This window comes from Oncorhynchus masou, unplaced genomic scaffold, assembly GCF_036934945.1.
Source record: "Oncorhynchus masou masou isolate Uvic2021 unplaced genomic scaffold, UVic_Omas_1.1 unplaced_scaffold_642, whole genome shotgun sequence".
Lineage (NCBI taxonomy): Eukaryota > Metazoa > Chordata > Actinopteri > Salmoniformes > Salmonidae > Oncorhynchus > Oncorhynchus masou.
In genome coordinates, this window is record NW_027012854.1 from 398,021 (window position 1) to 421,781 (window position 23,761).

The following is a 23,761-nucleotide window of genomic DNA, read 5'->3' on the forward strand; positions in this document are numbered from 1 at the left end:
TAGAGGGAGACAGGTAATCACTATAACCTGGAGAGGAGTAGAGGGAGACAGGTAATCACTATAACCTGGAGAGGAGTAGAGGGAGACAGGTAATCACTATAACATGGAGAGGAGTAGAGGGAGACAGGTAATCACTATAACCTGGAGAGGAGTAGAGGGAGACAGGTAATCACTATAACCTGGAGAGGAGTAGAGGGAGACAGGTAATCATTATAACATGGAGAGGAGTAGAGGGAGACGGGTAATCACTATAACCTGGAGAGGAGTAGAGGGAGACAGGTAATCACTATAACCTGGAGAGGAGTAGAGGGAGACAGGTAATCATTATAACATGGAGAGGAGTAGAGGGAGACGGGTAATCACTATAACCTGGAGAGGAGTAGAGGGAGTGGCAGAAACTAATGGGGATCCGTAATAAGCTCCAGGAAGAATAGCTGCTGCCTCGGCAGGAACTAATGAGGACCCATAATAAACCCCAGGAAGAGTAGCTGCTGCCTCGGCAGGAACTAATGGGGATCCAGAGACAGGTAATCACTATAACCTGGAGAGGAGTAGAGAGAGACAGGTAATCATTATAACCTGGAGAGGGAGACAGGTAATCATTATAACCGGAGAGGGAGACAGGTAATCATTATAACCTGGAGAGGGAAACAGGTAATCATTATAACCTGAGAGGGAGACAGGTAATCATTATAACCTGGAGAGGAGTAGAGGGGGACAGGTAATCACTATAACCTGGAGAGGAGTAGAGGGAGACAGGTAATCACTATAACCTGGAGAGGAGTAGAGGGAGACAGGTAATCATTATAACCTGGAGAGGGAGACATGTAATCACTATAACCTCGAGAGGAGTAGAGGGAGACAGGTAATCACTATAACCTGGAGAGGAGTAGAGGGAGACAGGTAATCATTATAACCTGGAGAGGAGTAGAGGGAGACAGGTAATCACTATAACCCGGAGAGGAGTAGAGGGAGACAGGAAATCATTATAACCTGGAGAGGGAGACATGTAATTATTATAACCTGGAGAGGAGTAGAGGGAGACAGGTAATCACTATAACCTGGAGAGGAGTAGAGGGAGACAGGTAATCACTATAACCTGGAGAGGAGTAGAGGGAGACAGGTAATCACTATAACCTGGAGAGGAGTAGAGGGAGACAGGTAATCACTATAACCTGGAGAGGAGTAGAGGGAGACAGGTAATCACTATAACATGGAGAGGAGTAGAGGGAGACAGGTAATCACTATAACCTGGAGAGGAGTAGAGGGAGACAGGTAATCACTATAACCTGGAGAGGAGTAGAGGGAGACAGGTAATCATTATAACATGGAGAGGAGTAGAGGGAGACGGGTAATCACTATAACCTGGAGAGGAGTAGAGGGAGACGGGTAATCACTATAACCTGGAGAGGAGTAGAGGGAGTGGCAGAAACTAATGGGGATCCGTAATAAGCTCCAGGAAGAATAGCTGCTGCCTCGGCAGGAACTAATGAGGACCCATAATAAACCCCAGGAAGAGTAGCTGCTGCCTCGGCAGGAACTAATGGGGATCCAGAGACAGGTAATCACTATAACCTGGAGAGAGTAGAGAGAGACAGGTAATCATTATAACCTGGAGAGGGAGACAGGTAATCATTATAACCGGAGAGGGAGACAGGTAATCATTATAACCTGGAGAGGGAAACAGGTAATCATTATAACCTGGAGAGGGAGACAGGTAATCATTATAACCTGGAGAGGAGTAGAGGGGGACAGGTAATCACTATAACCTGGAGAGGAGTAGAGGGAGACAGGTAATCACTATAACCTGGAGAGGAGTAGAGGGAGACAGGTAATCATTATAACCTGGAGAGGGAGACATGTAATCACTATAACCTCGAGAGGAGTAGAGGGAGACAGGTAATCACTATAACCTGGAGAGGAGTAGAGGGAGACAGGTAATCATTATAACCTGGAGAGGAGTAGAGGGAGACAGGTAATCACTATAACCCAGAGAGGAGTAGAGGGAGACAGGAAATCATTATAACCTGGAGAGGGACACATGTAATTATTATAACCTGGAGAGGAGTAGAGGAGACAGGTAATCACTATAACCTGGAGAGGAGTAGAGGGAGACAGGTAATCATTATAGCCTGGAGAGGGGTAGAGGGAGACAGGTAATCACTATAACCTGGAGAGGGGGTGGATGGAGACAGGTAATCATTATAACCTGGAGAGGGAGACAGGTAATCACTATAACCTGGAGAGGAGTAGAGGGAGACAGGTAATCATTATAACCTGGAGAGTGAGACAGGTAATCATTATAACCTGGAGAGGAGTAGAGGGAGACAGGTAATCACTATAACCTGGAGAGGGGTAGAGGGAGACAGGTAATAATTATAACCTGGAGAGGAGTAGAGGGAGACAGGTAATCATTATAACCTGGAGAGGGAGACAGGTAATCACTATAACCTGGAGAGGGGTGGATGGAGACAGGTAATCACTATAACCTGGAGAGGAGTAGAGGGAGACAGGTAATCATTATAACCTGGAGAGGGAAACATGTAATCATTATAACCTCGAGAGGAGTAGAGGGAGACAGGTAATCATTATAGCCTGGAGAGGAGTAGAGGGAGACAGGTAATCATTATAACCTGGAGTGGGGTAGAGGGAGACAGGTAATCATTATAACCTGGAGAGGAGTAGAGGGAGACAGGTAATCATTATAACCTGGAGAGGAGTAGAGGGAGACAGGTAATCACTATAACCTGGAGAGGAGTAGAGGGAGACAGGTAATCATTATAACCTGGAGAGGAGTAGAGGGAGACAGGTAATCATTATAGCCTGGAGAGGGGTAGAGTTAGACAGGTAATCATTATAACCTGGAGAGGGAGACAGGTAATCATTATAACCTGGAGAGGGAGACATGTAATCATTATAACCTCGAGAGGAGTAGAGGGAGACAGGTAATCATTATAACCTGGAGAGGGAGGCAGGTAATCATTATAACCTGAAGAGGAGTAGAGGGAGACAGGTAATCATTATAACCTGGAGAAGGAGACAGGTAATCACTATAGCCTCGAGAGGGGTAGAGGGAGACAGGTAATCATTATAACCTGGAGAGGGGTAGAGGGAGACAGATAATCATTATAACCTGGAGAGGGAGACAGGTAATCATTATAACCGGAGAGGGAGACAGGTAATCATTATAACCTGGAGAGGGAGACAGGTAATCATTATATCCTGGAGAGGAGTAGAGGGGGACAGGTAATCACTATAACCTGGAGAGGAGTAGAGGGAGACAGGTAATCACTATAACCTGGAGAGGAGTAGAGGGAGACAGGTAATCACTATAACCTGGAGAGGAGTAGAGGGAGACAGGTAATCACTATAACATGGAGAGGAGTAGAGGGAGACAGGTAATCACTATAACCTGGAGAGGAGTAGAGGGAGACAGGTAATCACTATAACCTGGAGAGGAGTAGAGGGAGACAGGTAATCATTATAACATGGAGAGGAGTAGAGGAGACGGGTAATCACTATAACCTGGAGAGGAGTAGAGGGAGACGGGTAATCACTATAACCTGGAGAGGAGTAGAGGGAGTGGCAGAAACTAATGGGGATCCGTAATAAGCTCCAGGAAGAATAGCTGCTGCCTCGGCAGGAACTAATGGGGACCCATAATAAACCCCAGGAAGAGTAGCTGCTGCCTCGGCAGGAACTAATGGGGATCCAGAGACAGGTAATCACTATAACCTGGAGAGGAGTAGAGAGAGACAGGTAATCATTATAACCTGGAGAGGGAGACAGGTAATCATTATAACCGGAGAGGGAGACAGGTAATCATTATAACCTGGAGAGGGAAACAGGTAATCATTATAACCTGGAGAGGGAGACAGGTAATCATTATAACCTGGAGAGGAGTAGAGGGGGACAGGTAATCACTATAACCTGGAGAGGAGTAGAGGGAGACAGGTAATCACTATAACCTGGAGAGGAGTAGAGGGAGACAGGTAATCATTATAACCTGGAGAGGGAGACATGTAATCACTATAACCTCGAGAGGAGTAGGGAGACAGGTAATCACTATAACCTGGAGAGGAGTAGAGGGAGACAGGTAATCATTATAACCTGGAGAGGAGTAGAGGGAGACAGGTAATCACTATAACCCGGAGAGGAGTAGAGGGAGACAGGAAATCATTATAACCTGGAGAGGGAGACATGTAATTATTATAACCTGGAGAGGAGTAGAGGGAGACAGGTAATCACTATAACCTGGAGAGGAGTAGAGGGAGACAGGTAATCATTATAGCCTGGAGAGGGGTAGAGGGAGACAGGTAATCACTATAACCTGGAGAGGGGTGGATGGAGACAGGTAATCATTATAACCTGGAGAGGGAGACAGGTAATCACTATAACCTGGAGAGGAGTAGAGGGAGACAGGTAATCATTATAACCTGGAGAGTGAGACAGGTAATCATTATAACCTGGAGAGGAGTAGAGGGAGACAGGTAATCACTATAACCTGGAGAGGGGTAGAGGGAGACAGGTAATAATTATAACCTGGAGAGGAGTAGAGGGAGACAGGTAATCATTATAACCTGGAGAGGGAGACAGGTAATCACTATAACCTGGAGAGGGGTGGATGGAGACAGGTAATCACTATAACCTGGAGAGGAGTAGAGGGAGACAGGTAATCATTATAACCTGGAGAGGGAAACATGTAATCATTATAACCTCGAGAGGAGTAGAGGGAGACAGGTAATCATTATAGCCTGGAGAGGAGTAGAGGGAGACAGGTAATCATTATAACCTGGAGAGGGAGACAGGTAATCATTATAACCTGGAGTGGGGTAGAGGGAGACAGGTAATCATTATAACCTGGAGAGGAGTAGAGGGAGACAGGTAATCATTATAACCTGGAGAGGAGTAGAGGGAGACAGGTAATCACTATAACCTGGAGAGGAGTAGAGGGAGACAGGTAATCATTATAACCTGGAGAGGAGTAGAGGGAGACAGGTAATCATTATAGCCTGGAGAGGGGTAGAGTTAGACAGGTAATCATTATAACCTGGAGAGGGAGACAGGTAATCATTATAACCTGGAGAGGGAGACATGTAATCATTATAACCTCGAGAGGAGTAGAGGGAGACAGGTAATCATTATAACCTGGAGAAGGAGACAGGTAATCACTATAGCCTCGAGAGGGGTAGAGGGAGACAGGTAATCATTATAACCTGGAGAGGGGTAGAGGGAGACAGATAATCATTATAACCTGGAGAGGGGTAGAGGGAGACAGGTAATCATTATAACCTGGAGAGGAGTAGGGTGAGACAGGTAATCATTATAACCTGGAGAGGGAGACAGGTAATCATTATAACCTGGAGTGGGGTAGAGGGAGACAGGTAATCATTATAACCTGGAGAGGAGTAGAGGGAGACAGGTAATCATTATAACCTGGAGAGGAGTAGAGGGAGACAGGTAATCACTATAACCTGGAGAGGAGTAGAGGGAGACAGGTAATCATTATAACCTGGAGAGGAGTAGAGGGAGACAGGTAATCATTATAGCCTGGAGAGGGGTAGAGGGAGACAGGTAATCATTATATCCTGGAGAGGGGTGGATGGAGACAGGTGATCACTATAACCTGGAGAGGGAGACCAGGGTTCCATGACTATGTGCATAGTCTAAATTGCAGGGTTGAGTACTGGGTGTTAACCGGCTAGTAACAGTCACTAAAGTTAATGGCAGGGCACTGAGCTAGTGGTGACTATTTAACAGTCTGATCGCCTTGTATTTGTGTGTGTGTGTGTGTGTGTGTGTGTGTGTGTGTGTGTGTGTGTGTGTGTGTGTGTGTGTGTGTGTGTGTGTGTGTGTGTGTGTGTGTGTGTGTGTGTGTGTGTGTGTGTGTGTGTGTGTGTGTGTGTGTGTGTGTGTGTGTGTGGGTGTAATTTAGCTTTACAATACAATAATAAGAACGTAAGTAATTCACAATGGAATATTCGTGCTGCGCTACAGAACTGTCTGTCATCACTACAGTATCTAGGAACTGTCTGTCATCACTACAGTATCTAGGAACTGTCTGTCATCACTACAGTATCTAGGAACTGTCGGTCATCACTACAGTATCTAGGAACTGTCTGTCATCACTACAGTATCTAGGAACTGTCTGTCATCACTACAGTATCTAGGAACTGTCTGTCATCACTACAGTATCTAGGAACTGTCTGTCATCACTACAGTATCTAGGAACTGTCTGTCAACACTACAGTATCTAGGAACTGTCTGTCATCACTACAGTATCTAGGAACTGTCTGTCATCACTACAGTATCTAGGAACTGTCGGTCATCACTACAGTATCTAGGAACTGTCTGTCATCACTACAGTATCTAGGAACTGTCTGTCATCACTACAGTATCTAGGAACTGTCTGTCATCACTACAGTATCTAGGAACTGTCTGTCATCACTACAGTATCTAGGAACTGTCTGTCACACTACAGTATCTAGGAACTGTCTGTCATCACTACAGTATCTAGGAACTGTCTGTCATCACTACAGTATCTAGGAACTGTCTGTCATCACTACAGTATCTAGGAACTGTCTGTCATCACTACAGTATCTAGGAACTGTCTGTCATCACTACAGTATCTAGGAACTGTCTGTCATCACTACAGTATCTAGGAACTGTCTGTCATCACTACAGTATCTAGGAACTGTCTGTCATCACTACAGTATCTAGGAACTGTCTGTCATCACTACAGTATCTAGGAACTGTCTGTCATCACTACAGTATCTAGGAACTGTCTGTCATCACTACAGTATCTAGGAACTGTCTGTCATCACTACAGTATCTAGGAACTGTCTGTCATCACTACAGTATCTAGGAACTGTCTGTCATCACTACAGTATCTAGGAACTGTCTGTCATCACTACAGTATCTAGGTACTGTCTGTCATCACTACAGTATCTAGGAACTGTCTGTCATCATCACTACAGTATCTAGGAACTGTCTGTCATCACTACAGTATCTAGGAACTGTCTGTCATCACTACAGTATCTAGGAACTGTCTGTCATCACTACAGTATCTAGGAACTGTCTGTCATCACTACAGTATCTAGGAACTGTCTGTACAGTATCACTGTCATCACTACAGTATCTAGGAACTGTCTGTCATCACTACAGTATCTAGGAACTGTCTGTCATCACTACAGTATCTAGGAACTGTCTGTCATCACTACAGTATCTAGGAACTGTCTGTCATCACTACAGTATCTAGGAACTGTCTATCATCACTACAGTATCTAGGAACTGTCTGTCATCACTACAGTATCTAGGTACTGTCTGTCATCACAACAGTATCTAGGAACTGTCTGTCATCACTACAGTATCTAGGAACTGTCTGTCATCACTACAGTATCTAGGAACTGTCTGTCATCACTACAGTATCTAGGAACTGTCTGTCATCACTACAGTATCTAGGAACTGTCTGTCATCACTACAGTATCTAGGAACTGTCTGTCATCACTACAGTATCTAGGAACTGTCTGTCATCACTACAGTATCTAGGAACTGTCTGTCATCACTACAGTATCTAGGAACTGTCTGTCATCACTACAGTATCTAGGTACTGTCTGTCATCACTACAGTATCTAGGAACTGTCTGTCATCACTACAGTATCTAGGAACTGTCTGTCATCACTACAGTATCTAGGAACTGTCTGTCATCACTACAGTATCTAGGAACTGTCTGTCATCACTACAGTATCTAGGAACTGTCTGTCATCACTACAGTATCTAGGAACTGTCTGTCATCACTACAGTATCTAGGAACTGTCCAGTATGGGTCCAGTGTGTGGGTCCAGTGTGTTGGTCCAGTGTATGGGTCCAGTGTGTTGTTCCAGTGTGTTGTTCCAGTGTGTTGTTCCAGTGTGTGGGTCCAGTGTGTGGGTCCAGTGTGTTGTTCCAGTGTGTTGGTCCAGTGTGTGGGTCCAGTGTGTTGGTCCAGTGTGTTGTTCCAGTGTGTGGGTCCAGTGTGTTGGTTCAGACTGTGGGTCCAGTGTGTGGGTTCAGTGTGTTGGTTCAGACTGTGGGTCCAGTGTGTTGTTCCAGTGTGTTGTTCCAGTGTGTTGGTCCAGTGTGTGGGTCCAGTGTGTGGGTCCAGTGTGTTGGTCCAGTGTGTGGGTCCAGTGTGTTGGTCCAGTGTGTTGTTCCAGTGTGTTGTTCCAGTGTGTTGGTCCAGTGTGTTGTTCCAGTGTTTGGGTCCAGTGTGTGGGTCCAGTGTGTTGGTTCAGACTGTGGGTCCAGTGTGTGGGTTCAGTGTGTTGGTTCAGACTGTGGGTCCAGTGTGTTGGTCCAGTGTGTGGGTCCAGTGTGTTGGTTCAGACTGTGGGTCCAGTGTGTGGGTCCAGTATGAGGGTCCAGTGTGTGGTTCCAGTGTGTGGGTCCAGTGTGTGGGTCCAGTGTGTTGGTTCAGACTGTGGGTCCAGTGTGTGGCTCCAGTGTGTGGGTCCAGTATATGGGTCCAGTATGTGGGTCCAGTATATGGGTCCAGTATGTGGGTCCAGTGTGTGGGTCCAGTATTTGGGTCCAGTGTGTGGTTCCAGTATGTGGGTCCAGTATGAGGGTCAAGTATGTGGGTCCAGTGTGTGGGTCCAGTATGTGGGTCCAGTATGTGGGTCCAGTCTGTGGGTCCAGTGTGTGGGTCCAGTATGTGGGTCCAGTGTGTGGGTCCAGTATGTGGGTCCAGTGTGTGGGTCCAGTATGTGGGTCCAGTATGTGGGTCCAGTATGTGGGTCCAGTATGTGGGTCCAGTCTGTGGGTCCAGTATGTGGATCCAGTATGTGGGTCCAGTCTGTGGGTCCAGTCTGTGGGTCCAGTGTGTGGGTCCAGTATGTGGGTCCAGTCTGTGGGTCCAGTGTGTGGTCCTCCCTGGACCATGTTGTTAAATTGTAGAGCCCTAACACTGATACACTGATACCCAGCCATAGAGCCATAGAGTCCTAACACTGACACCCAGCCATAGAGCCCTAACACTGATACACTGATACCCAGCCATAGAGCCCTAACACTGATACACTGACACCCAGCCAGAGAGCCCTAACACTGATACACTGATACCCAGCCATAGAGCCCTAACACTGACACCCAGCCATAGAGCCCGAACACTGACACCCAGCCATAGAGTCCTAACACTGACACCCAGCCATAGAGTCCTAACACTGATACCCAGCCATAGAGCCCTAACACTGACACCCAGCCATAGAGACCTAACACTGATACACTGACACCCAGCCAGAGAGCCCTAACACTGACACCCAGCCATAGAGCCCGAACACTGACACCCAGCCATAGAGCCCTAACACTGACACACTGATACCCAGCCATAGAGCCCTAACACTGATACACTGACACCCAGCCATAGAGCCCTAACACTGACACACTGACACCCAGCCATAGAGCCCTAACACTGATGCACTGACACCCAGCCATAGAGCCCTAACACTGACACCGAGCCATAGAGCCCTAACACTGACGCCCAGCCATAGAGCCCTAACACTGACACCCAGCCATAGAGCCCTAACACTGATACACTGACACCCAGCCATAGAGCCCTAACACTGACACCCAGCCATAGAGCCCTAACACTGACACACTGATACCCAGCCATAGAGCCCTAACACTGACACCCAGCCATAGAGCCCTAACACTGATACACTGACACCCAGCCATAGAGCCCTAACACTGATACACTGATACCCAGCCATAGAGTCCTAACACTGATACACTGATACCCAGCCAGAGAGTCCTAACACTGACACACTGACACCCAGCCAGAGAGCCCTAACACTGACACACTGACACCCAGCCATAGAGCCCCTAACACTGACACACTGACACCCAGCCATAGAGCCCTAACACTGATACACTGAAACCCAGCCATAGAGCCCTAACACTGACACCCAGCCATAGAGCCCTAACACTGACACCCAACCATAGAGCCCTAACACTGATACACTGACACGCAACCATAGAGCCCGAACACTGACACCCAGCCATAGAGCCCTAACACTGACACCCAGCCATAGAGTCCTAACACTGATACACTGACACCCAGCCATAGAGCCCTAACACTGACACCCAGCCATAGAGCCCTAACACTGACAGCCAACCATAGAGCCCTAACACTGATACACTGACACCCAGCCATAGAGCCCTAACACTGACACCCAGCCATAGAGCCCTAACACTGACACCCAGCCATAGAGCCCTAACACTGACGCCCAGCCATAGAGCCCTAACACTTATACCAACTACAGTACTAATAACTGGTCTGAGACTGGATCCTCTATATGGTACCAACTACACTACTAATAACTGGTATGAGACTGGATCCTCCATGGTACCAACTACAGTACTAATAACTGGTCTGAGACTGTATCCTCCATGGTACCAACTACATTACTAATAACTGGTCTGAGACTGGATCCTCCATGGTACCAACTACAGTACTAATAACTGGTCTGAGACTGGATCCTCCATGGTACCAACTACAGTACTAATAACTGGTCTGAGACTGTATCCTCCATGGTACCAACTACAGTACTAATAACTGGTCTGAGACTGTATCCTCCATGGTACCAACTACAGTACTAATAACTGGTCTGAGACTGGATCCTCCATGGTACCAACTACAGTACCAGAAAGAGTCAAAATGTCCTCCTAATATGTACCATACTGTCAAATCATTAATGCAGTATATTAATACAGTACAGTTAGAGTACATTTCATAGTGTCTATGTATACAGGTAGGGTAGGGGACATGTTTAATATAGAGACCTTTCATAGTGTCTATGTATACAGGTATAGTAGGGGACATGTTTAATATAGAGACCTTTCATAGTGTCGTCTGGTGCAGGTTGCAGCGCTGGTGCTTCCTGGGTTTCCTCCTAACTCGTCATAAACATGTTTCCACTGTCGGCGCGATGTGATCTGATGACACAGGGGGACAATGACAGGGTTAGAAAACAGTTGGACCCTAACATATTAGCATAGCTATCAATATTAGCATATCAACATAGCTAGCATATTTAGCTTTTTTTGTGAGTACATTCAGAACATTCAATGTCATGAATTGTGAATAAATGACAATATGATTGATATTGTATGATTGATATCCACGTTGTTCATTAAACAGATGAATCCCTTTAAAACCCAGAGGGAACAGTAACCTATTAAGGAGCAGAAACACACCCTGAGCACAGCGCTGAATATATCCATCCATTTGGCCTTGGAGCGTATTCTACTCTGTGTGGAATCACATTCACATCACAGTATTGTCAGTGGGGAGGGCATTGGACTCTGATCACTATGACTACCGACCAATGTAGTGCACTACATTAGAACAGGGCCCATTTTTATTTTTTCTTTATTTAACTAGGCAAGTCAGTTAAGAACAAATTCTTATTTTCAATGACGGCCTAGGAACAGTGGTTTAACTGCCTTGTTCAGGGGCAGAACGACAGATTTGTACCTTGTCAGCTCAGGGATTTGAACTTGGAACCTTCTGGTTACTAGTCCAAAGCTCTAACCACTAGGCTACTCTGCCGCCCCATGAGGCTCTGGTCAACAGTAGTGTTCTATATAGGGAATAGGGCTCTGGTCAACAGTAGTGTACTATATAGGGAATAGGGTGCCATTTGGGACTTTATCATTGCTTCCAGACCAGAGGTATCTGTTATTGTGAACATGATAACGCTGCCTGGGACATGCTTGTTTGAGACAGCATGTGAACTAACAGTACAGTACACTACATTCTCTCTCTCTGGCTTCCTCTGCTCTCCTCTCTAGAAAACACACCAGACTGACTGCTATTTGTTGTCAGTCTGCTATTATGAGAGAGAGAGAGAGAGAGAGAGGCAGAGAGACAGAGAGACAGAGAGAGACAGAGAGAGACAGAGAGAGAGAGAGACAGAGAGACAGAGAGAGAGAGAGAGAGACAGAGAGAGAGACAGACAGAGACAGACAGACAGAGATTGTTAAAACACTGTATATATATATATATAATATGACATTTGTAATGAAACGTCTGTATGTGTGATGTTTACTGTTAATTTTTATTGTTTATTTCACTTTATATATTCACTTTATATATTATCTACCTTACTTGCTTTGGCAATGTTAACACATGTTTCCCATGCCAATAAAGCCCTTGAATTGAATTGAATTGACAGAGAGAGACAGAGAGAGACAGAGAGATGGTTTTAAGTATGTCAGTCTCAGTTCAACACCAGCTGAGCTACAGCCTCTCAGCCCCTATTCCCTTATAGTGAACTACTGTTGACCTGGTCCCTACGGGCTATATACAGGGAGTAGGGGGCTATTTGGGATGCAGGCCACAACTGAATTGGATCATGGTGGGATGTGACTGTTTCCAATGACATCATGTTCCTCTGAAACTTTTATTACATATTAGATTTGACAAGTTTGTTAGTCACATGTAGAGGGTCGCAGATATAATCGCAGGGTACAGTGATATTCTGTTGCTCTGAGCTCCAACAGTGCAGGTCAAAAAGAGAAGCTAATTAAACAATAATACAAATAATACAAATAATATATATACACAGTACCAGTCAAATGATTGGACACACCTTCTCATTCAAGGATTTTTCTTTATTTTTACCATTTTCAACATTGTAGAATAATAGTGAAGACATCAAAACTATGAAATAACACATATGGAATCAAGTAGTAACCAAAACAGTGTTCAACAAATCAAAATATATTTTAAGACTGCACTTGAAGAAACCTTAAAAGTCCTTGATATTTTCCGTATTGACTGACCATGTCTTAAATTAATGGTGGACTGTCGTTTCTCTTTGTTTATTTGAGATGGTCTTGACATTTTTTAAATTTAACTAGGCAAGTCAGTTAAGAACAAATTCTTATTTACAATGGCGGCCTACCAAAAGGCCTCTTGCGGGGGTCTGAGATTAAAATGAATAAATAAATACAATATAAATAGGACAAAACACACATCACAACAAGAGTGACAACACAACACTACATAGAGACCTAAGACAATAACCTAACAAGGCACATGACAAAACAGCATGGTAGCAACACAACATAACACCAACATGGTAGCAACACAACATGGTAGCAACACAACATGGTAGCAGCACAAAACATGGTACAAACATTAGGGCACGAAGGTAGAGACAACTATACATCACACAAAGCAGCCACAACTGTCAGTAAGAGTGTCTATGATTGAGTCTTTGAATGAGGAGATTGAGATAAAACTGTCCAGTTTGAGTGTTTGTTGCAGCTCGTCACAAGTTGCAGCGAACTGAAAAGAGGAGTGACCCAGGGATTTGTGTGCTTTGGGGACCTTTCACAGAATGTGACTGGCAGAACGGGTGTTGTATGTGGAGGATGAGGGCTGTAGTAGATATCTCAGATAGGGGGAGGGAGGCCTAAGAGGGTTTTCAACCAGTGTGTTTTGCTCTGGGTAACAGAGATGACCAGTTTACAGAGGAGAAGAGAGAGCAGTGATGTGTCCTATAAGGAGCATTGGTGGCAAATCTGATGGCCGAATGGTAAAGAACATCTAGCCGCTCGAGAGCACCCTTACCTGCCGATCTATATATGATGTCTCCGTAATCTAGCATGGGCAGGATGGTCATCTGAATCAGGGTTAGTTTGGCAGCTGGGGTGAAAGAGGAATGATTACGATACAGGAAACCAAGTCTAGATTTAACTTTAGCCTGCAGCTTTGATATCATCTAGCCATACTCCCAAGTACTTGTATGAGGTGACTACCTCAAGCTCTAAACCCTCAGAGGCAGTAATAACACCTGTGGGGAGAGGGGCATTCTTCCTACCAAACCACATGACCTTTGTTTGAGGTGTTCAGGACAAGGTTAAGGACAGAGAAAGCTTGTTGGACACTAAGAAAGCTTTGTTGTAGAGAATTTAACACAAAATCCAGGGAGGGGCCAGCTGAGTATAAGACTGTATCATCTGCATATAAATGGATGAGAGAGCTTCCTACTGCCTGAGCTATTTTGTTGATGTAAATTGAGAAGAGAGTGGGGCCTAGGATCGAGCCTTGGGGTACTCCCTTAGTGACGGGCAGTGGCTGAGACCACAGATGTTCTGACTTTATACACTGCACTCTTTGAGAGAGGTAGTTAGCAAACCAGGCCAGAGACCCTTCAGAGACACCAATACTCCTTAGCCGGCCCACGAGAATGGAATGGTCTACCGTATCAAGAGCTTTGGTCAAGTCAATAAAAATAGCAGCACAACATTGATTAGAATCAAGGGCAATGGTGAAATCATTGAGGACCTTTAAGGTTGCAGTGACGCATCCATAACCTGAGTGGAAACCAGATTGCATACCCGAGAGAATACTATAGACATCAAGAAAGCCAGTCAGTTGATTGTTGATTAAGTTTCTCCAACACTTTTGATAAACAGAACAAAATAGAAATAGGCTTATAACAGTTAGGATCGGCTTGATCTCCCCCTTAAAATAAAGGACGAACTGTGGCTGCCTTCCAAGCAATGGGAACCTCCCCAGAAAGGAGAGAGAGGTTTAAAAGGTCAGAAATAGGCGTGGCGATGACAGTGTCAGAGGAAACACTGAGGGACAAACATAAAGCTATAGAAACCCTTTATTTCACCATTATTTAGACTGAGAAATCACTTACCAGTTCATATCCTCCAAGGGTCTCTGCTGCTTGAAACATGTTCCAAAGGTTTACTGTTAGAGGGACAATAATAGTTAGATCAATAAGACAATAACACCAAGACAAACCTATACAACGATCAATAAGACTGTAACACCAAGACAAACCCAGTTGTAATGTTCTGTCTATACAACGATCAATAAGACAACACCAAAACAAACCCAGTTATAATGTTCTGTCTATACAACGATCAATAAGACAACAACACCAAAACAAACCCAGTTGTAATGTTCTGTCTATAAAACGATCAATAAGACAATAACACCAAGATAAACCCAGTTATAATGTTCTGTCTATACAACGATCAATAAGACAATAGCACCAAGACAAACCCAGTTGTAATGTTCTGTCTATACAACGATCAATAAGACCAAGACAAACCCAGTTGGAATGTTCTGTCTATACAACGATCAATAAGACAATAACACCAAGACAAACCCAGTTGTAATGTTCTGTCTATACAACGATCAATAACACCAAGACAAACCCAGTTGTAATGTTCGGTCTATACATCGATCAATAAGACAGTAACACCAAGACAAACCCAGTTGTAATGTTCTGTCTCTACAACAGTCAGTCAGTCATACCTACAACATTCAAAAGGGATTTAAGGTTTTTGAGATATCAACACTTCTTACATGAAAAACCTGTTTTTAATACAGTATTAATAACATAGTAATTACAATGTACAGGACAATTCCATACTGTAGTGTCTGTCAATGACATTCTCTAAAAGGAATATTACTGATGGACTCCAGAGGATCAATCTGGCTTTCATCAGGATGCCATGCATTTGTCATGATGGCCTTCTCTCTCCCTTATTCTACCCCCATATCCTTCTCTCCTCCTCTCTCTCACCATCCTCCTCTCCTCCTCTCCCTTATTCTACCCCCATATCCTCCTCTCCTCCTCTCTCTCAAACCTCCTCTCTTCCTCTCCCCTATTGTATCCCCATATCCTCCTCTTTCTCGCCATTCTCCTCCCTTCTCTCTCCCTTATTCTACCCCATATCCTTCTCTCCTCCTCTCTCTCAAACCTCCTCTCCTCCTCTCTCTTATTCTACCCCCATATCCTCCTCTCCTCCTCTCTCTCGCCATCCTCCTCCCTTCCTCTCCCCTATTGTATCCCCATATCCTCCTCTCCTCCTCTTTCTCACCATCCTCCTCTCTTCCTCTCCCCTATTGTATCCCCATATCCTCCTCTCCTCCTCTTTCTCGCCATCCTCCTCTCTTCCTCTCCCCTATTGTATCCCCATATCCTCCTCTCCTCCTCTTTCTCGCCATCCTCCTCCCTTCCTCTCTCTTATTCTACCCCCATATCCTCCTCTCCTCCTCTCTCTCGCCATCCTCCTCTCTTCCTCTCCCCTATTGTATCCCCATATCCTCCTCTCCTCCTCTTTCTCGCCATCCTCCTCCCTTCCCTCTCTCTTATTCTACCCCCATATCCTCCTCTCCTCCTCTCTCTCGCCATCCTCCTCTCTTCCTCTCCCCTATTGTATCCCCATATCCTCCTCTCCTCCTCTTTCTCGCCATCCTCCTCCCTTCCATCCTCTCTCTTATTCTACCCCCATATCCTCCTCTCCTCCTCTCTCTCGCCATCCTCCTCTCTTCCTCTCCCCTATTGTATCCCCATATCCTCCTCTCCTCCTCTTTCTCGCCATCCTCCTCCCTTCCTCTCCCCTATTCTACCCCCATATCCTCCTCTCCTCCTCTCTCTTATTCTACCCCCATATCCTCCTTTTCCGCTCTGCTCTGTTCTGCTCAGCTGTGTTCTGCTCAGCTGTGTTCTGCTCAGATGTGTTCTGCTCTGTTCTGCTCAGATGTGTTCTGCTCTGTTCTGCTCAGATGTGTTCTGCTCAGCTGTGTTCTGCTCTGTTCCGCTCTGCTGTGTTCTGTTCTGCTGTGCTGCCACATGTTAGCATCGTTGTTCCTGGACTCAATGCAGGGCTGATACCATGTTGACACAGCAGCACCTGACCCTGGTGGCCTGACAGACAGACTGACAGCATCTAGTGAGAAAACAGAGGTGTTGGCTCCAGAAAGATAGAGGCAGTAAAAGAAGGAGGTTTCTACTTACTCTGTTTGAAGCCCAGGTAGGGGATCCTCTCTATGGGCGTCCTCCTCTCCTTCATGTATTTATACAGAGCTACTAGGAAGGCCTGTTCATCAGGACACTCCTCACCTCCTCCCCCTGTTCTTCCTTTAGGGGAGACCCTCTTACAGCAGCTGCTGCCTCTACTGATTCCTTTAGGCCACCTGGACAGCACTGCCTTGGACTCAGGCTTCACCTGAAGACACAGAGGACAGAGAAGGACATGAGAAGAGAGAAGGACAAAGACAGTCCCCTCAGCAATGTTCCAACATCTAGTGGAAAGAGTGGAGGCTGTTATAGCAACAAAAACATTTAAACCTGCAAATTTAGTTAACCTCTAACGACTCCCCATCCCGCATGAGGGAGCGTAATCATTGCCTGACACTAATTAGTATAACGCAACGGACATAAATATTCCTAGAAAATATTCCTATTCATGAAAATCACAAATGAAATATATTGAGACACAGCTTAGCCTTTTGTTAATGACCCTGTCATCTCAGATTTTTAAAATATGCTTTACAGCCAAAGCTAGACAAGCATTTGTGTAAGTTTATCGATAGCCTAGCTTTGCATTTTGTCCAGCTAGCAGCAGGTAACTTGGTCACGGAAATCAGAAAAGCAATCAAATTAAATTGTTTACCTTTGATGAGCTTCGGATGTTTTCACTCACGAGACTCCCAGTTCGATAGCAAATGTTCCTTTTTTTCCAAAAAGATTATTTTTGTAGGCGAAATAGCTCCGTTTGTTCTTCACGTTTGGCTGAGAAATCGCCCGGAAATTGCAGTCACGAAAACAGCGAAAAAGATTTCAAATTAGCTCTATAATATCGACAGAAACATGGCAAACGTTGTTTATAATCAATCCTCAAGGTGTTTTTCAAATATCTATTCGATAATATATCCATCGGGACAATTCGTTTTTCAGTAGGACCGATTGGAGTAATGGCTACCTCTGTATTTTACGCGATAATCTCTCTGGGAGCATCAGGTGACCACTTGCGCAATGTAGCTGCTTACGGGTATTCTTCAACATAAATGCGTAAAACTACATCACAATGCTGTAGACACCTTCGGGAATACGGAGAAATAGTCATCTGGTAGATAGCCCATTCACTGCTCAATAGGGACGCATAGGAACGCAGCGCTTTCAAAACATGAGGCACTTTTTGATTGGATTTTTCTCAGGCTTTCGCCTGCAACATAAGTTCTGTTATACTCACAGACAATATTTTTACAGTTTTGGAAACTTTAGAGTGTTTTCTATCCGAAGCTGTCATTTATATGCATATTCTAGCAACTTGTCCTGACAAAATATCCCGTTTACTAGGGGAACGTTTTTTTTTTCAAAAATGAAAATACTGCACCCTAGTCACAACAGGTTTTTAACACAGTGTCCAAAGAAGGGCCAGATGTGTACAGAATGGTGTCGTCTGCATAGAGGTGGATCAGAGAATCACCAGCAGCAAGAGCGACATCATTGATGTATACAGAGAAAAGAGTCGGCCCGAGAATTGAACCCTGTGGCACCCCCATAGAAACTGCCAGAGGTCCGGACAACAGGTCCTCCGATTTGACACACTGAACTCTATCTGAGTAGTAGTTGGTAAACCAGGCGAGGCAGTCATTTGAGAAACCAAATATCTGAGCGCAAACAGTACAAGTATCTACGGCAACTTTGGGTCTGGGCCAAGAGGAGAGAGATAGTCTGGAGATCAGCCTCTGTGGAGTAGAGAGGGAGAGAGAGGCCCACTGAAAAGAATAATGCTTTCGCTAACTAATACTATACCTGGAGCCCCAATAGAGGCTAAACCTATTGCTAACGCTAATGCTATTGCTTACACTATCGTTAAAATATCGCTTTTGATAAAGCTATCGCTAGCGCTAATGTTTTCGCTAATGCTATCGCTGTTGTTATTGCCATGGTTTACGCTATTACTATCATTAACGGTATTCTGCCCTACCAAGCAAAAAGGCAGTAACTGCTCATTTGGTCGAAAATGAGTTAATATATTTTTTTGCTACATTAAATACATGCTTAATCATGTGGACAAGTATCCTGCCTCTATTATATTGCGTTTCAGAGAAAATGGAGGTCATGTTAGCAGTAACTGCATAGAGCTACTGTGAAACCAAGGTAAATAAAAGCCATTTTTCTCAGTTCCACGCTATGAGCAATTGCCTTTTTGCTTGGGAGCTGAATGGGAGTGAAGGACAATATGTGAAACTCCCCTGGTACACTGTTTATGAGCTGAATGGGACAAAATGTGAAGCTCCCCCGGTACACTGTTTATGAGCTGAATGGGACAAAATGTGAAACTCCCCCGGTACACTGTTTATGAGCAGAATGGGACAAAATGTGAAGCTCCCCCGGTACACTGTTTATGAGCTGAATGGGACAAAATGTGAAGCTCCCCGGTACACTGTTTATGAGCTGAAAGGGACAAAATGTGAAGCTCCCCCGGTACACTGTTTATGAGCTGAATGGGACAAAATGTGAAGCTCCCCGGTACACTGTTTATGAGCTGAATGGGACAAAATGTGAAGCTCCCCGGTACACTGTTTATGAGCTGAAAGGGACAAAATGTGAAGCTCCCGGTACACTGTTTATGAGCTGAATGGGACAAAATGTGAAGCTCCCCGGTACACTGTTTATGAGCTGAATGGGACAAAATGTGAAGCTCCCCGGTACACTGTTTATGAGCTGAATGGGACAAAATGTGAAGCTCCCCGGTACACTGTTTATGAGCTGAATGGGACAAAATGTGAAGCTCCCCGGTACACTGTTTATGAGCTGAAAGGGACAAAATGTGAAGCTCCCCCGGTACACTGTTTATGAGCTGAATGGGACAAAATGTGAAGCTCCCCGGTACACTGTTTATGAGCTGAATGGGACAAAATGTGAAGCTCCCCCGGTACACTGTTTATGAGCTGAAAGGGACAAAATGTGAAGCTCCCCGGTACACTGTTTATGAGCTGAAAGGGACAAAATGTGAAGCTCCCCGGTACACTGTTTATGAGCTGAATGGGACAAAATGTGAAGCTCCCCGGTACACTGTTTATGAGCTGAATGGGACAAAATGTGAAGCTCCCCCGGTACACTGTTTATGAGCTGAAAGGGACAAAATGTGAAGCTCCCCCGGTACACTGTTTTGTGTGTTTCAGATAAGCAGGATAGTGGAACTGTATGTGTGAGCTGGCTGAATGTGAATCTGTATGTGTGAGCTGGCTGTGAGCTGGCTGAATGTGAAACTGTATCTGTGAGCTGGCTGAATGTGAAACTGTATCTGTGAGCTGGCTGAATGTGAATCTGTATCTGTGAGCTGGCTGAATGTGAATCTGTATCTGTGAGCTGGCTGAATGTGAATCCCTATCTGTGAGCTGGCTGAATGTGAAACTGTATGTGTGAGCTGGCTGAATGTGAATCTGTATCTGTGAGCTGGCTGAATGTGAATCTGTATCTGTGAGCTGGCTGAATGTGAATCTGTATCTGTGAGCTGGCTGAATGTGAATCTGTATCTGTGAGCTGGCTGAATGTGAATCTGTATCTGTGAGCTGGCTGAATGTGAAACTGTATGTGTGAGCTGGCTGAATGTGAATCTGTATCTGTGAGCTGGCTGAATGTGAAACTGTATCTGTGAGCTGGTTGAATGTGAAACTGTATCTGTGAGCAGGCTGTGAGCTGGTTGAATGTGAAACTGTATCTGTGAGCTGGTTGAATGTGAAACTGTATGTGTGAGCAGGCTGTGAGCTGGTTGAATGTGAAACTGTATCTGTGAGCTGGTTGAATGTGAAACTGTATCTGTGAGCAGGCTGTGAGCTGGTTGAATGTGAAACTGTATCTGTGAGCTGGTTGAATGTGAAACTGTATGTGTGAGCAGGCTGTGAGCTGGCTGAATGTGAAACTGTATGTGTGAGCTGGCTGAATGTGAAACTGTATGTGTGAGCTGGCTGAATGTGAAACTGTATCTGTGAGCAGGCTGAATGTGAAACTGTATCTGTGAGCTGGCTGAATGTGAATCTGTATCTGTGAGCTGGCTGAATGTGAAACTGTATCTGTGAGCAGGCTGAATGTGAAACTGTATCTGTGAGCAGGCTGAATGTGAAACTGTATCTGTGAGCTGGCTGAATGTGAAACTGTATCTGTGAGCTGGCTGAATGTGAAACTGTATCTGTGAGCTGGCTGAATGTGAAACTGTATGTGTGAGCTGGCTGAATGTGAAACTGTATCTGTGAGCTGGCTGAATGTGAAACTGTATGTGTGAGCTGGCTGAATGTGAAACTGTATCTGTGAGCTGGCTGAATGTGAAACTGTATGTGTGAGCTGGCTGAATGTGAAACTGTATCTGTGAGCTGACTGAATGTGAAACTGTATGTGTGAGCTGGCTGAATGTGAAACTGTATGTGTGAGCTGGCTGAATGTGAAACTGTATGTGTGAGCTGGCTGAATGTGAAACTGTATGTGTGAGCTGACTGAATGTGAAACTGTATCTGTGAGCTGACTGAATGTGAAACTGTATGTGTGAGCTGGCTGAATGTGAATCTGTATGTGTGAGCTGGCTGAATGTGAAACTGTATGTGTGAGCTGGCTGAATGTGAAACTGTATGTGTGAGCTGGCTGAATGTGAAACTGTATGTGTGAGCTGGCTGAATGTGAAACTGTATGTGTGAGCTGACTGAATGTGAAACTGAATGTGTGAGCTGGCTGAATGTGAAACTGTATGTGTGAGCTGGCTGAATGTGAAACTGTATGTGTGAGCAGGCTGAATGTGAAACTGTATCTGTGAGCTGACTGAATGTGAAACTGTATGTGTGAGCAGGCTGAATGTGAAACTGTATCTGTGAGCTGGCTGTGAGCAGGCTGAATGTGAAACTGTATCTGTGAGCTGGCTGTGAGCAGGCTGAATGTGAAACTGTATCTGTGAGCTGACTGTGAGCAGGCTGAATGTGAAACTGTATCTGTGAGCTGACTGAATGTGAAACTGTATGTGTGAGCTGGCTGAATGTGAAACTGTATCTGTGAGCTGGCTGTGAGCAGGCTGAATGTGAAACTGTATCTGTGAGCTGGCTGAATGTGAAACTGTATCTGTGAGCAGGCTGAATGTGAAACTGTATCTGTGAGCTGGCTGAATGTGAAACTGTATCTGTGAGCAGGCTGAATGTGAAACTGTATCTGTGAGCAGGCTGAATGTGAATCTGTATCTGTGAGCTGGCTGAATGTGAAACTGTATGTGTGAGCAGGCTGAATGTGAAACTGTATGTGTGAGCTGGCTGAATGTGAAACTGTATCTGTGAGCTGACTGAATGTGAAACTGTATGTGTGAGCTGGCTGTGAGCAGGCTGAATGTGAAACTGTATCTGTGAGCTGGCTGAATGTGAATCTGTATGTGTGAGCTGGCTGAATGTGAAACTGTATGTGTGAGCAGGCTGAATGTGAAACTGTATCTGTGAGCTGACTGAATGTGAAACTGTATGTGTGAGCTGGCTGTGAGCAGGCTGAATGTGAAACTGTATCTGTGAGCTGACTGTGAGCAGGCTGAATGTGAAACTGTATGTGTGAGCTGGCTGAATGTGAAACTGTATGTGTGAGCAGGCTGTGAGCAGGCTGAATGTGAAACTGTATGTGTGAGCAGGCTGAATGTGAAACTGTATCTGTGAGCTGGCTGAATGTGAATCTGTATCTGTGAGCAGGCTGAATGTGAAACTGTATGTGTGAGCTGACTGAATGTGAAACTGTATGTGTGAGCAGGCTGAATGTGAAACTGTATGTGTGAGCAGGCTGAATGTGAAACTGTATGTGTGAGCTGGCTGTGAGCAGGCTGAATGTGAAACTGTATCTGTGAGCTGGCTGAATGTGAAACTGTATCTGTGAGCTGACTGAATGTGAAACTGTATCTGTGAGCAGGCTGAATGTGAAACTGTATGTGTGAGCAGGCTGAATGTGAAACTGTATGTGTGAGCTGGCTGTGAGCAGGCTGAATGTGAAACTGTATCTGTGAGCTGGCTGAATGTGAAACTGTATGTGTGAGCTGACTGAATGTGAAACTGTATGTGTGAGCTGACTGTGAGCTGGCTGAATGTGAAACTGTATGTGTGAGCTGGCTGAATGTGAAACTGTATGTGTGAGCTGGCTGAATGTGAAACTGTATGTGTGAGCAGGCTGAATGTGAAACTGTATGTGTGAGCTGACTGAATGTGAAACTGTATGTGTGAGCTGGCTGTGAGCAGGCTGAATGTGAAACTGTATGTGTGAGCTGACTGAATGTGAAACTGTATGTGTGAGCTGACTGAATGTGAAACTGTATCTGTGAGCAGGCTGAATGTGAAACTGTATGTGTGAGCTGGCTGTGAGCTGGCTGAATGTGAAACTGTATGTGTGAGCTGGCTGAATGTGAAACTGTATGTGTGAGCAGGCTGAATGTGAAACTGTATGTGTGAGCTGACTGAATGTGAAACTGTATGTGTGAGCTGGCTGTGAGCAGGCTGAATGTGAAACTGTATCTGTGAGCTGACTGTGAGCAGGCTGAATGTGAAACTGTATCTGTGAGCTGACTGAATGTGAAACTGTATGTGTGAGCTGGCTGAATGTGAAACTGTATCTGTGAGCTGGCTGTGAGCAGGCTGAATGTGAAACTGTATGTGTGAGCAGGCTGAATGTGAAACTGTATCTGTGAGCTGGCTGAATGTGAAACTGTATGTGTGAGCAGGCTGAATGTGAAACTGTATCTGTGAGCAGGCTGTGAGCTGGCTGAATGTGAAACTGTATCTGTGAGCTGGCTGAATGTGAAACTGTATGTGTGAGCAGGCTGAATGTGAAACTGTATCTGTGAGCTGGCTGTGAGCAGGCTGAATGTGAAACTGTATCTGTGAGCAGGCTGAATGTGAAACTGTATCTGTGAGCAGGCTGAATGTGAAACTGTATCTGTGAGCTGGCTG

At 45.1% G+C, this 23,761-nt stretch overlaps 1 protein-coding gene across 1 annotated transcript in view; it reads right to left on the reverse strand.

The window, feature by feature from the left end:
- The window catches only part of LOC135536599 (AT-rich interactive domain-containing protein 5B-like), a gene marked incomplete at its 5' end in the record, with an annotated part of 46,419 nt that overhangs the window by 17,266 nt on the left and 5,392 nt on the right, over positions 1-23,761 (reverse strand). Inside the window, 3 exons of the mRNA XM_064962885.1 lie at positions 10,874-10,971; positions 14,697-14,749; positions 16,812-17,022. Of these exons, the coding sequence (XP_064818957.1) occupies positions 10,874-10,971; positions 14,697-14,749; positions 16,812-17,022 (362 nt within the window). The remainder of the gene's footprint in view (positions 1-10,873; positions 10,972-14,696; positions 14,750-16,811; positions 17,023-23,761) is intronic.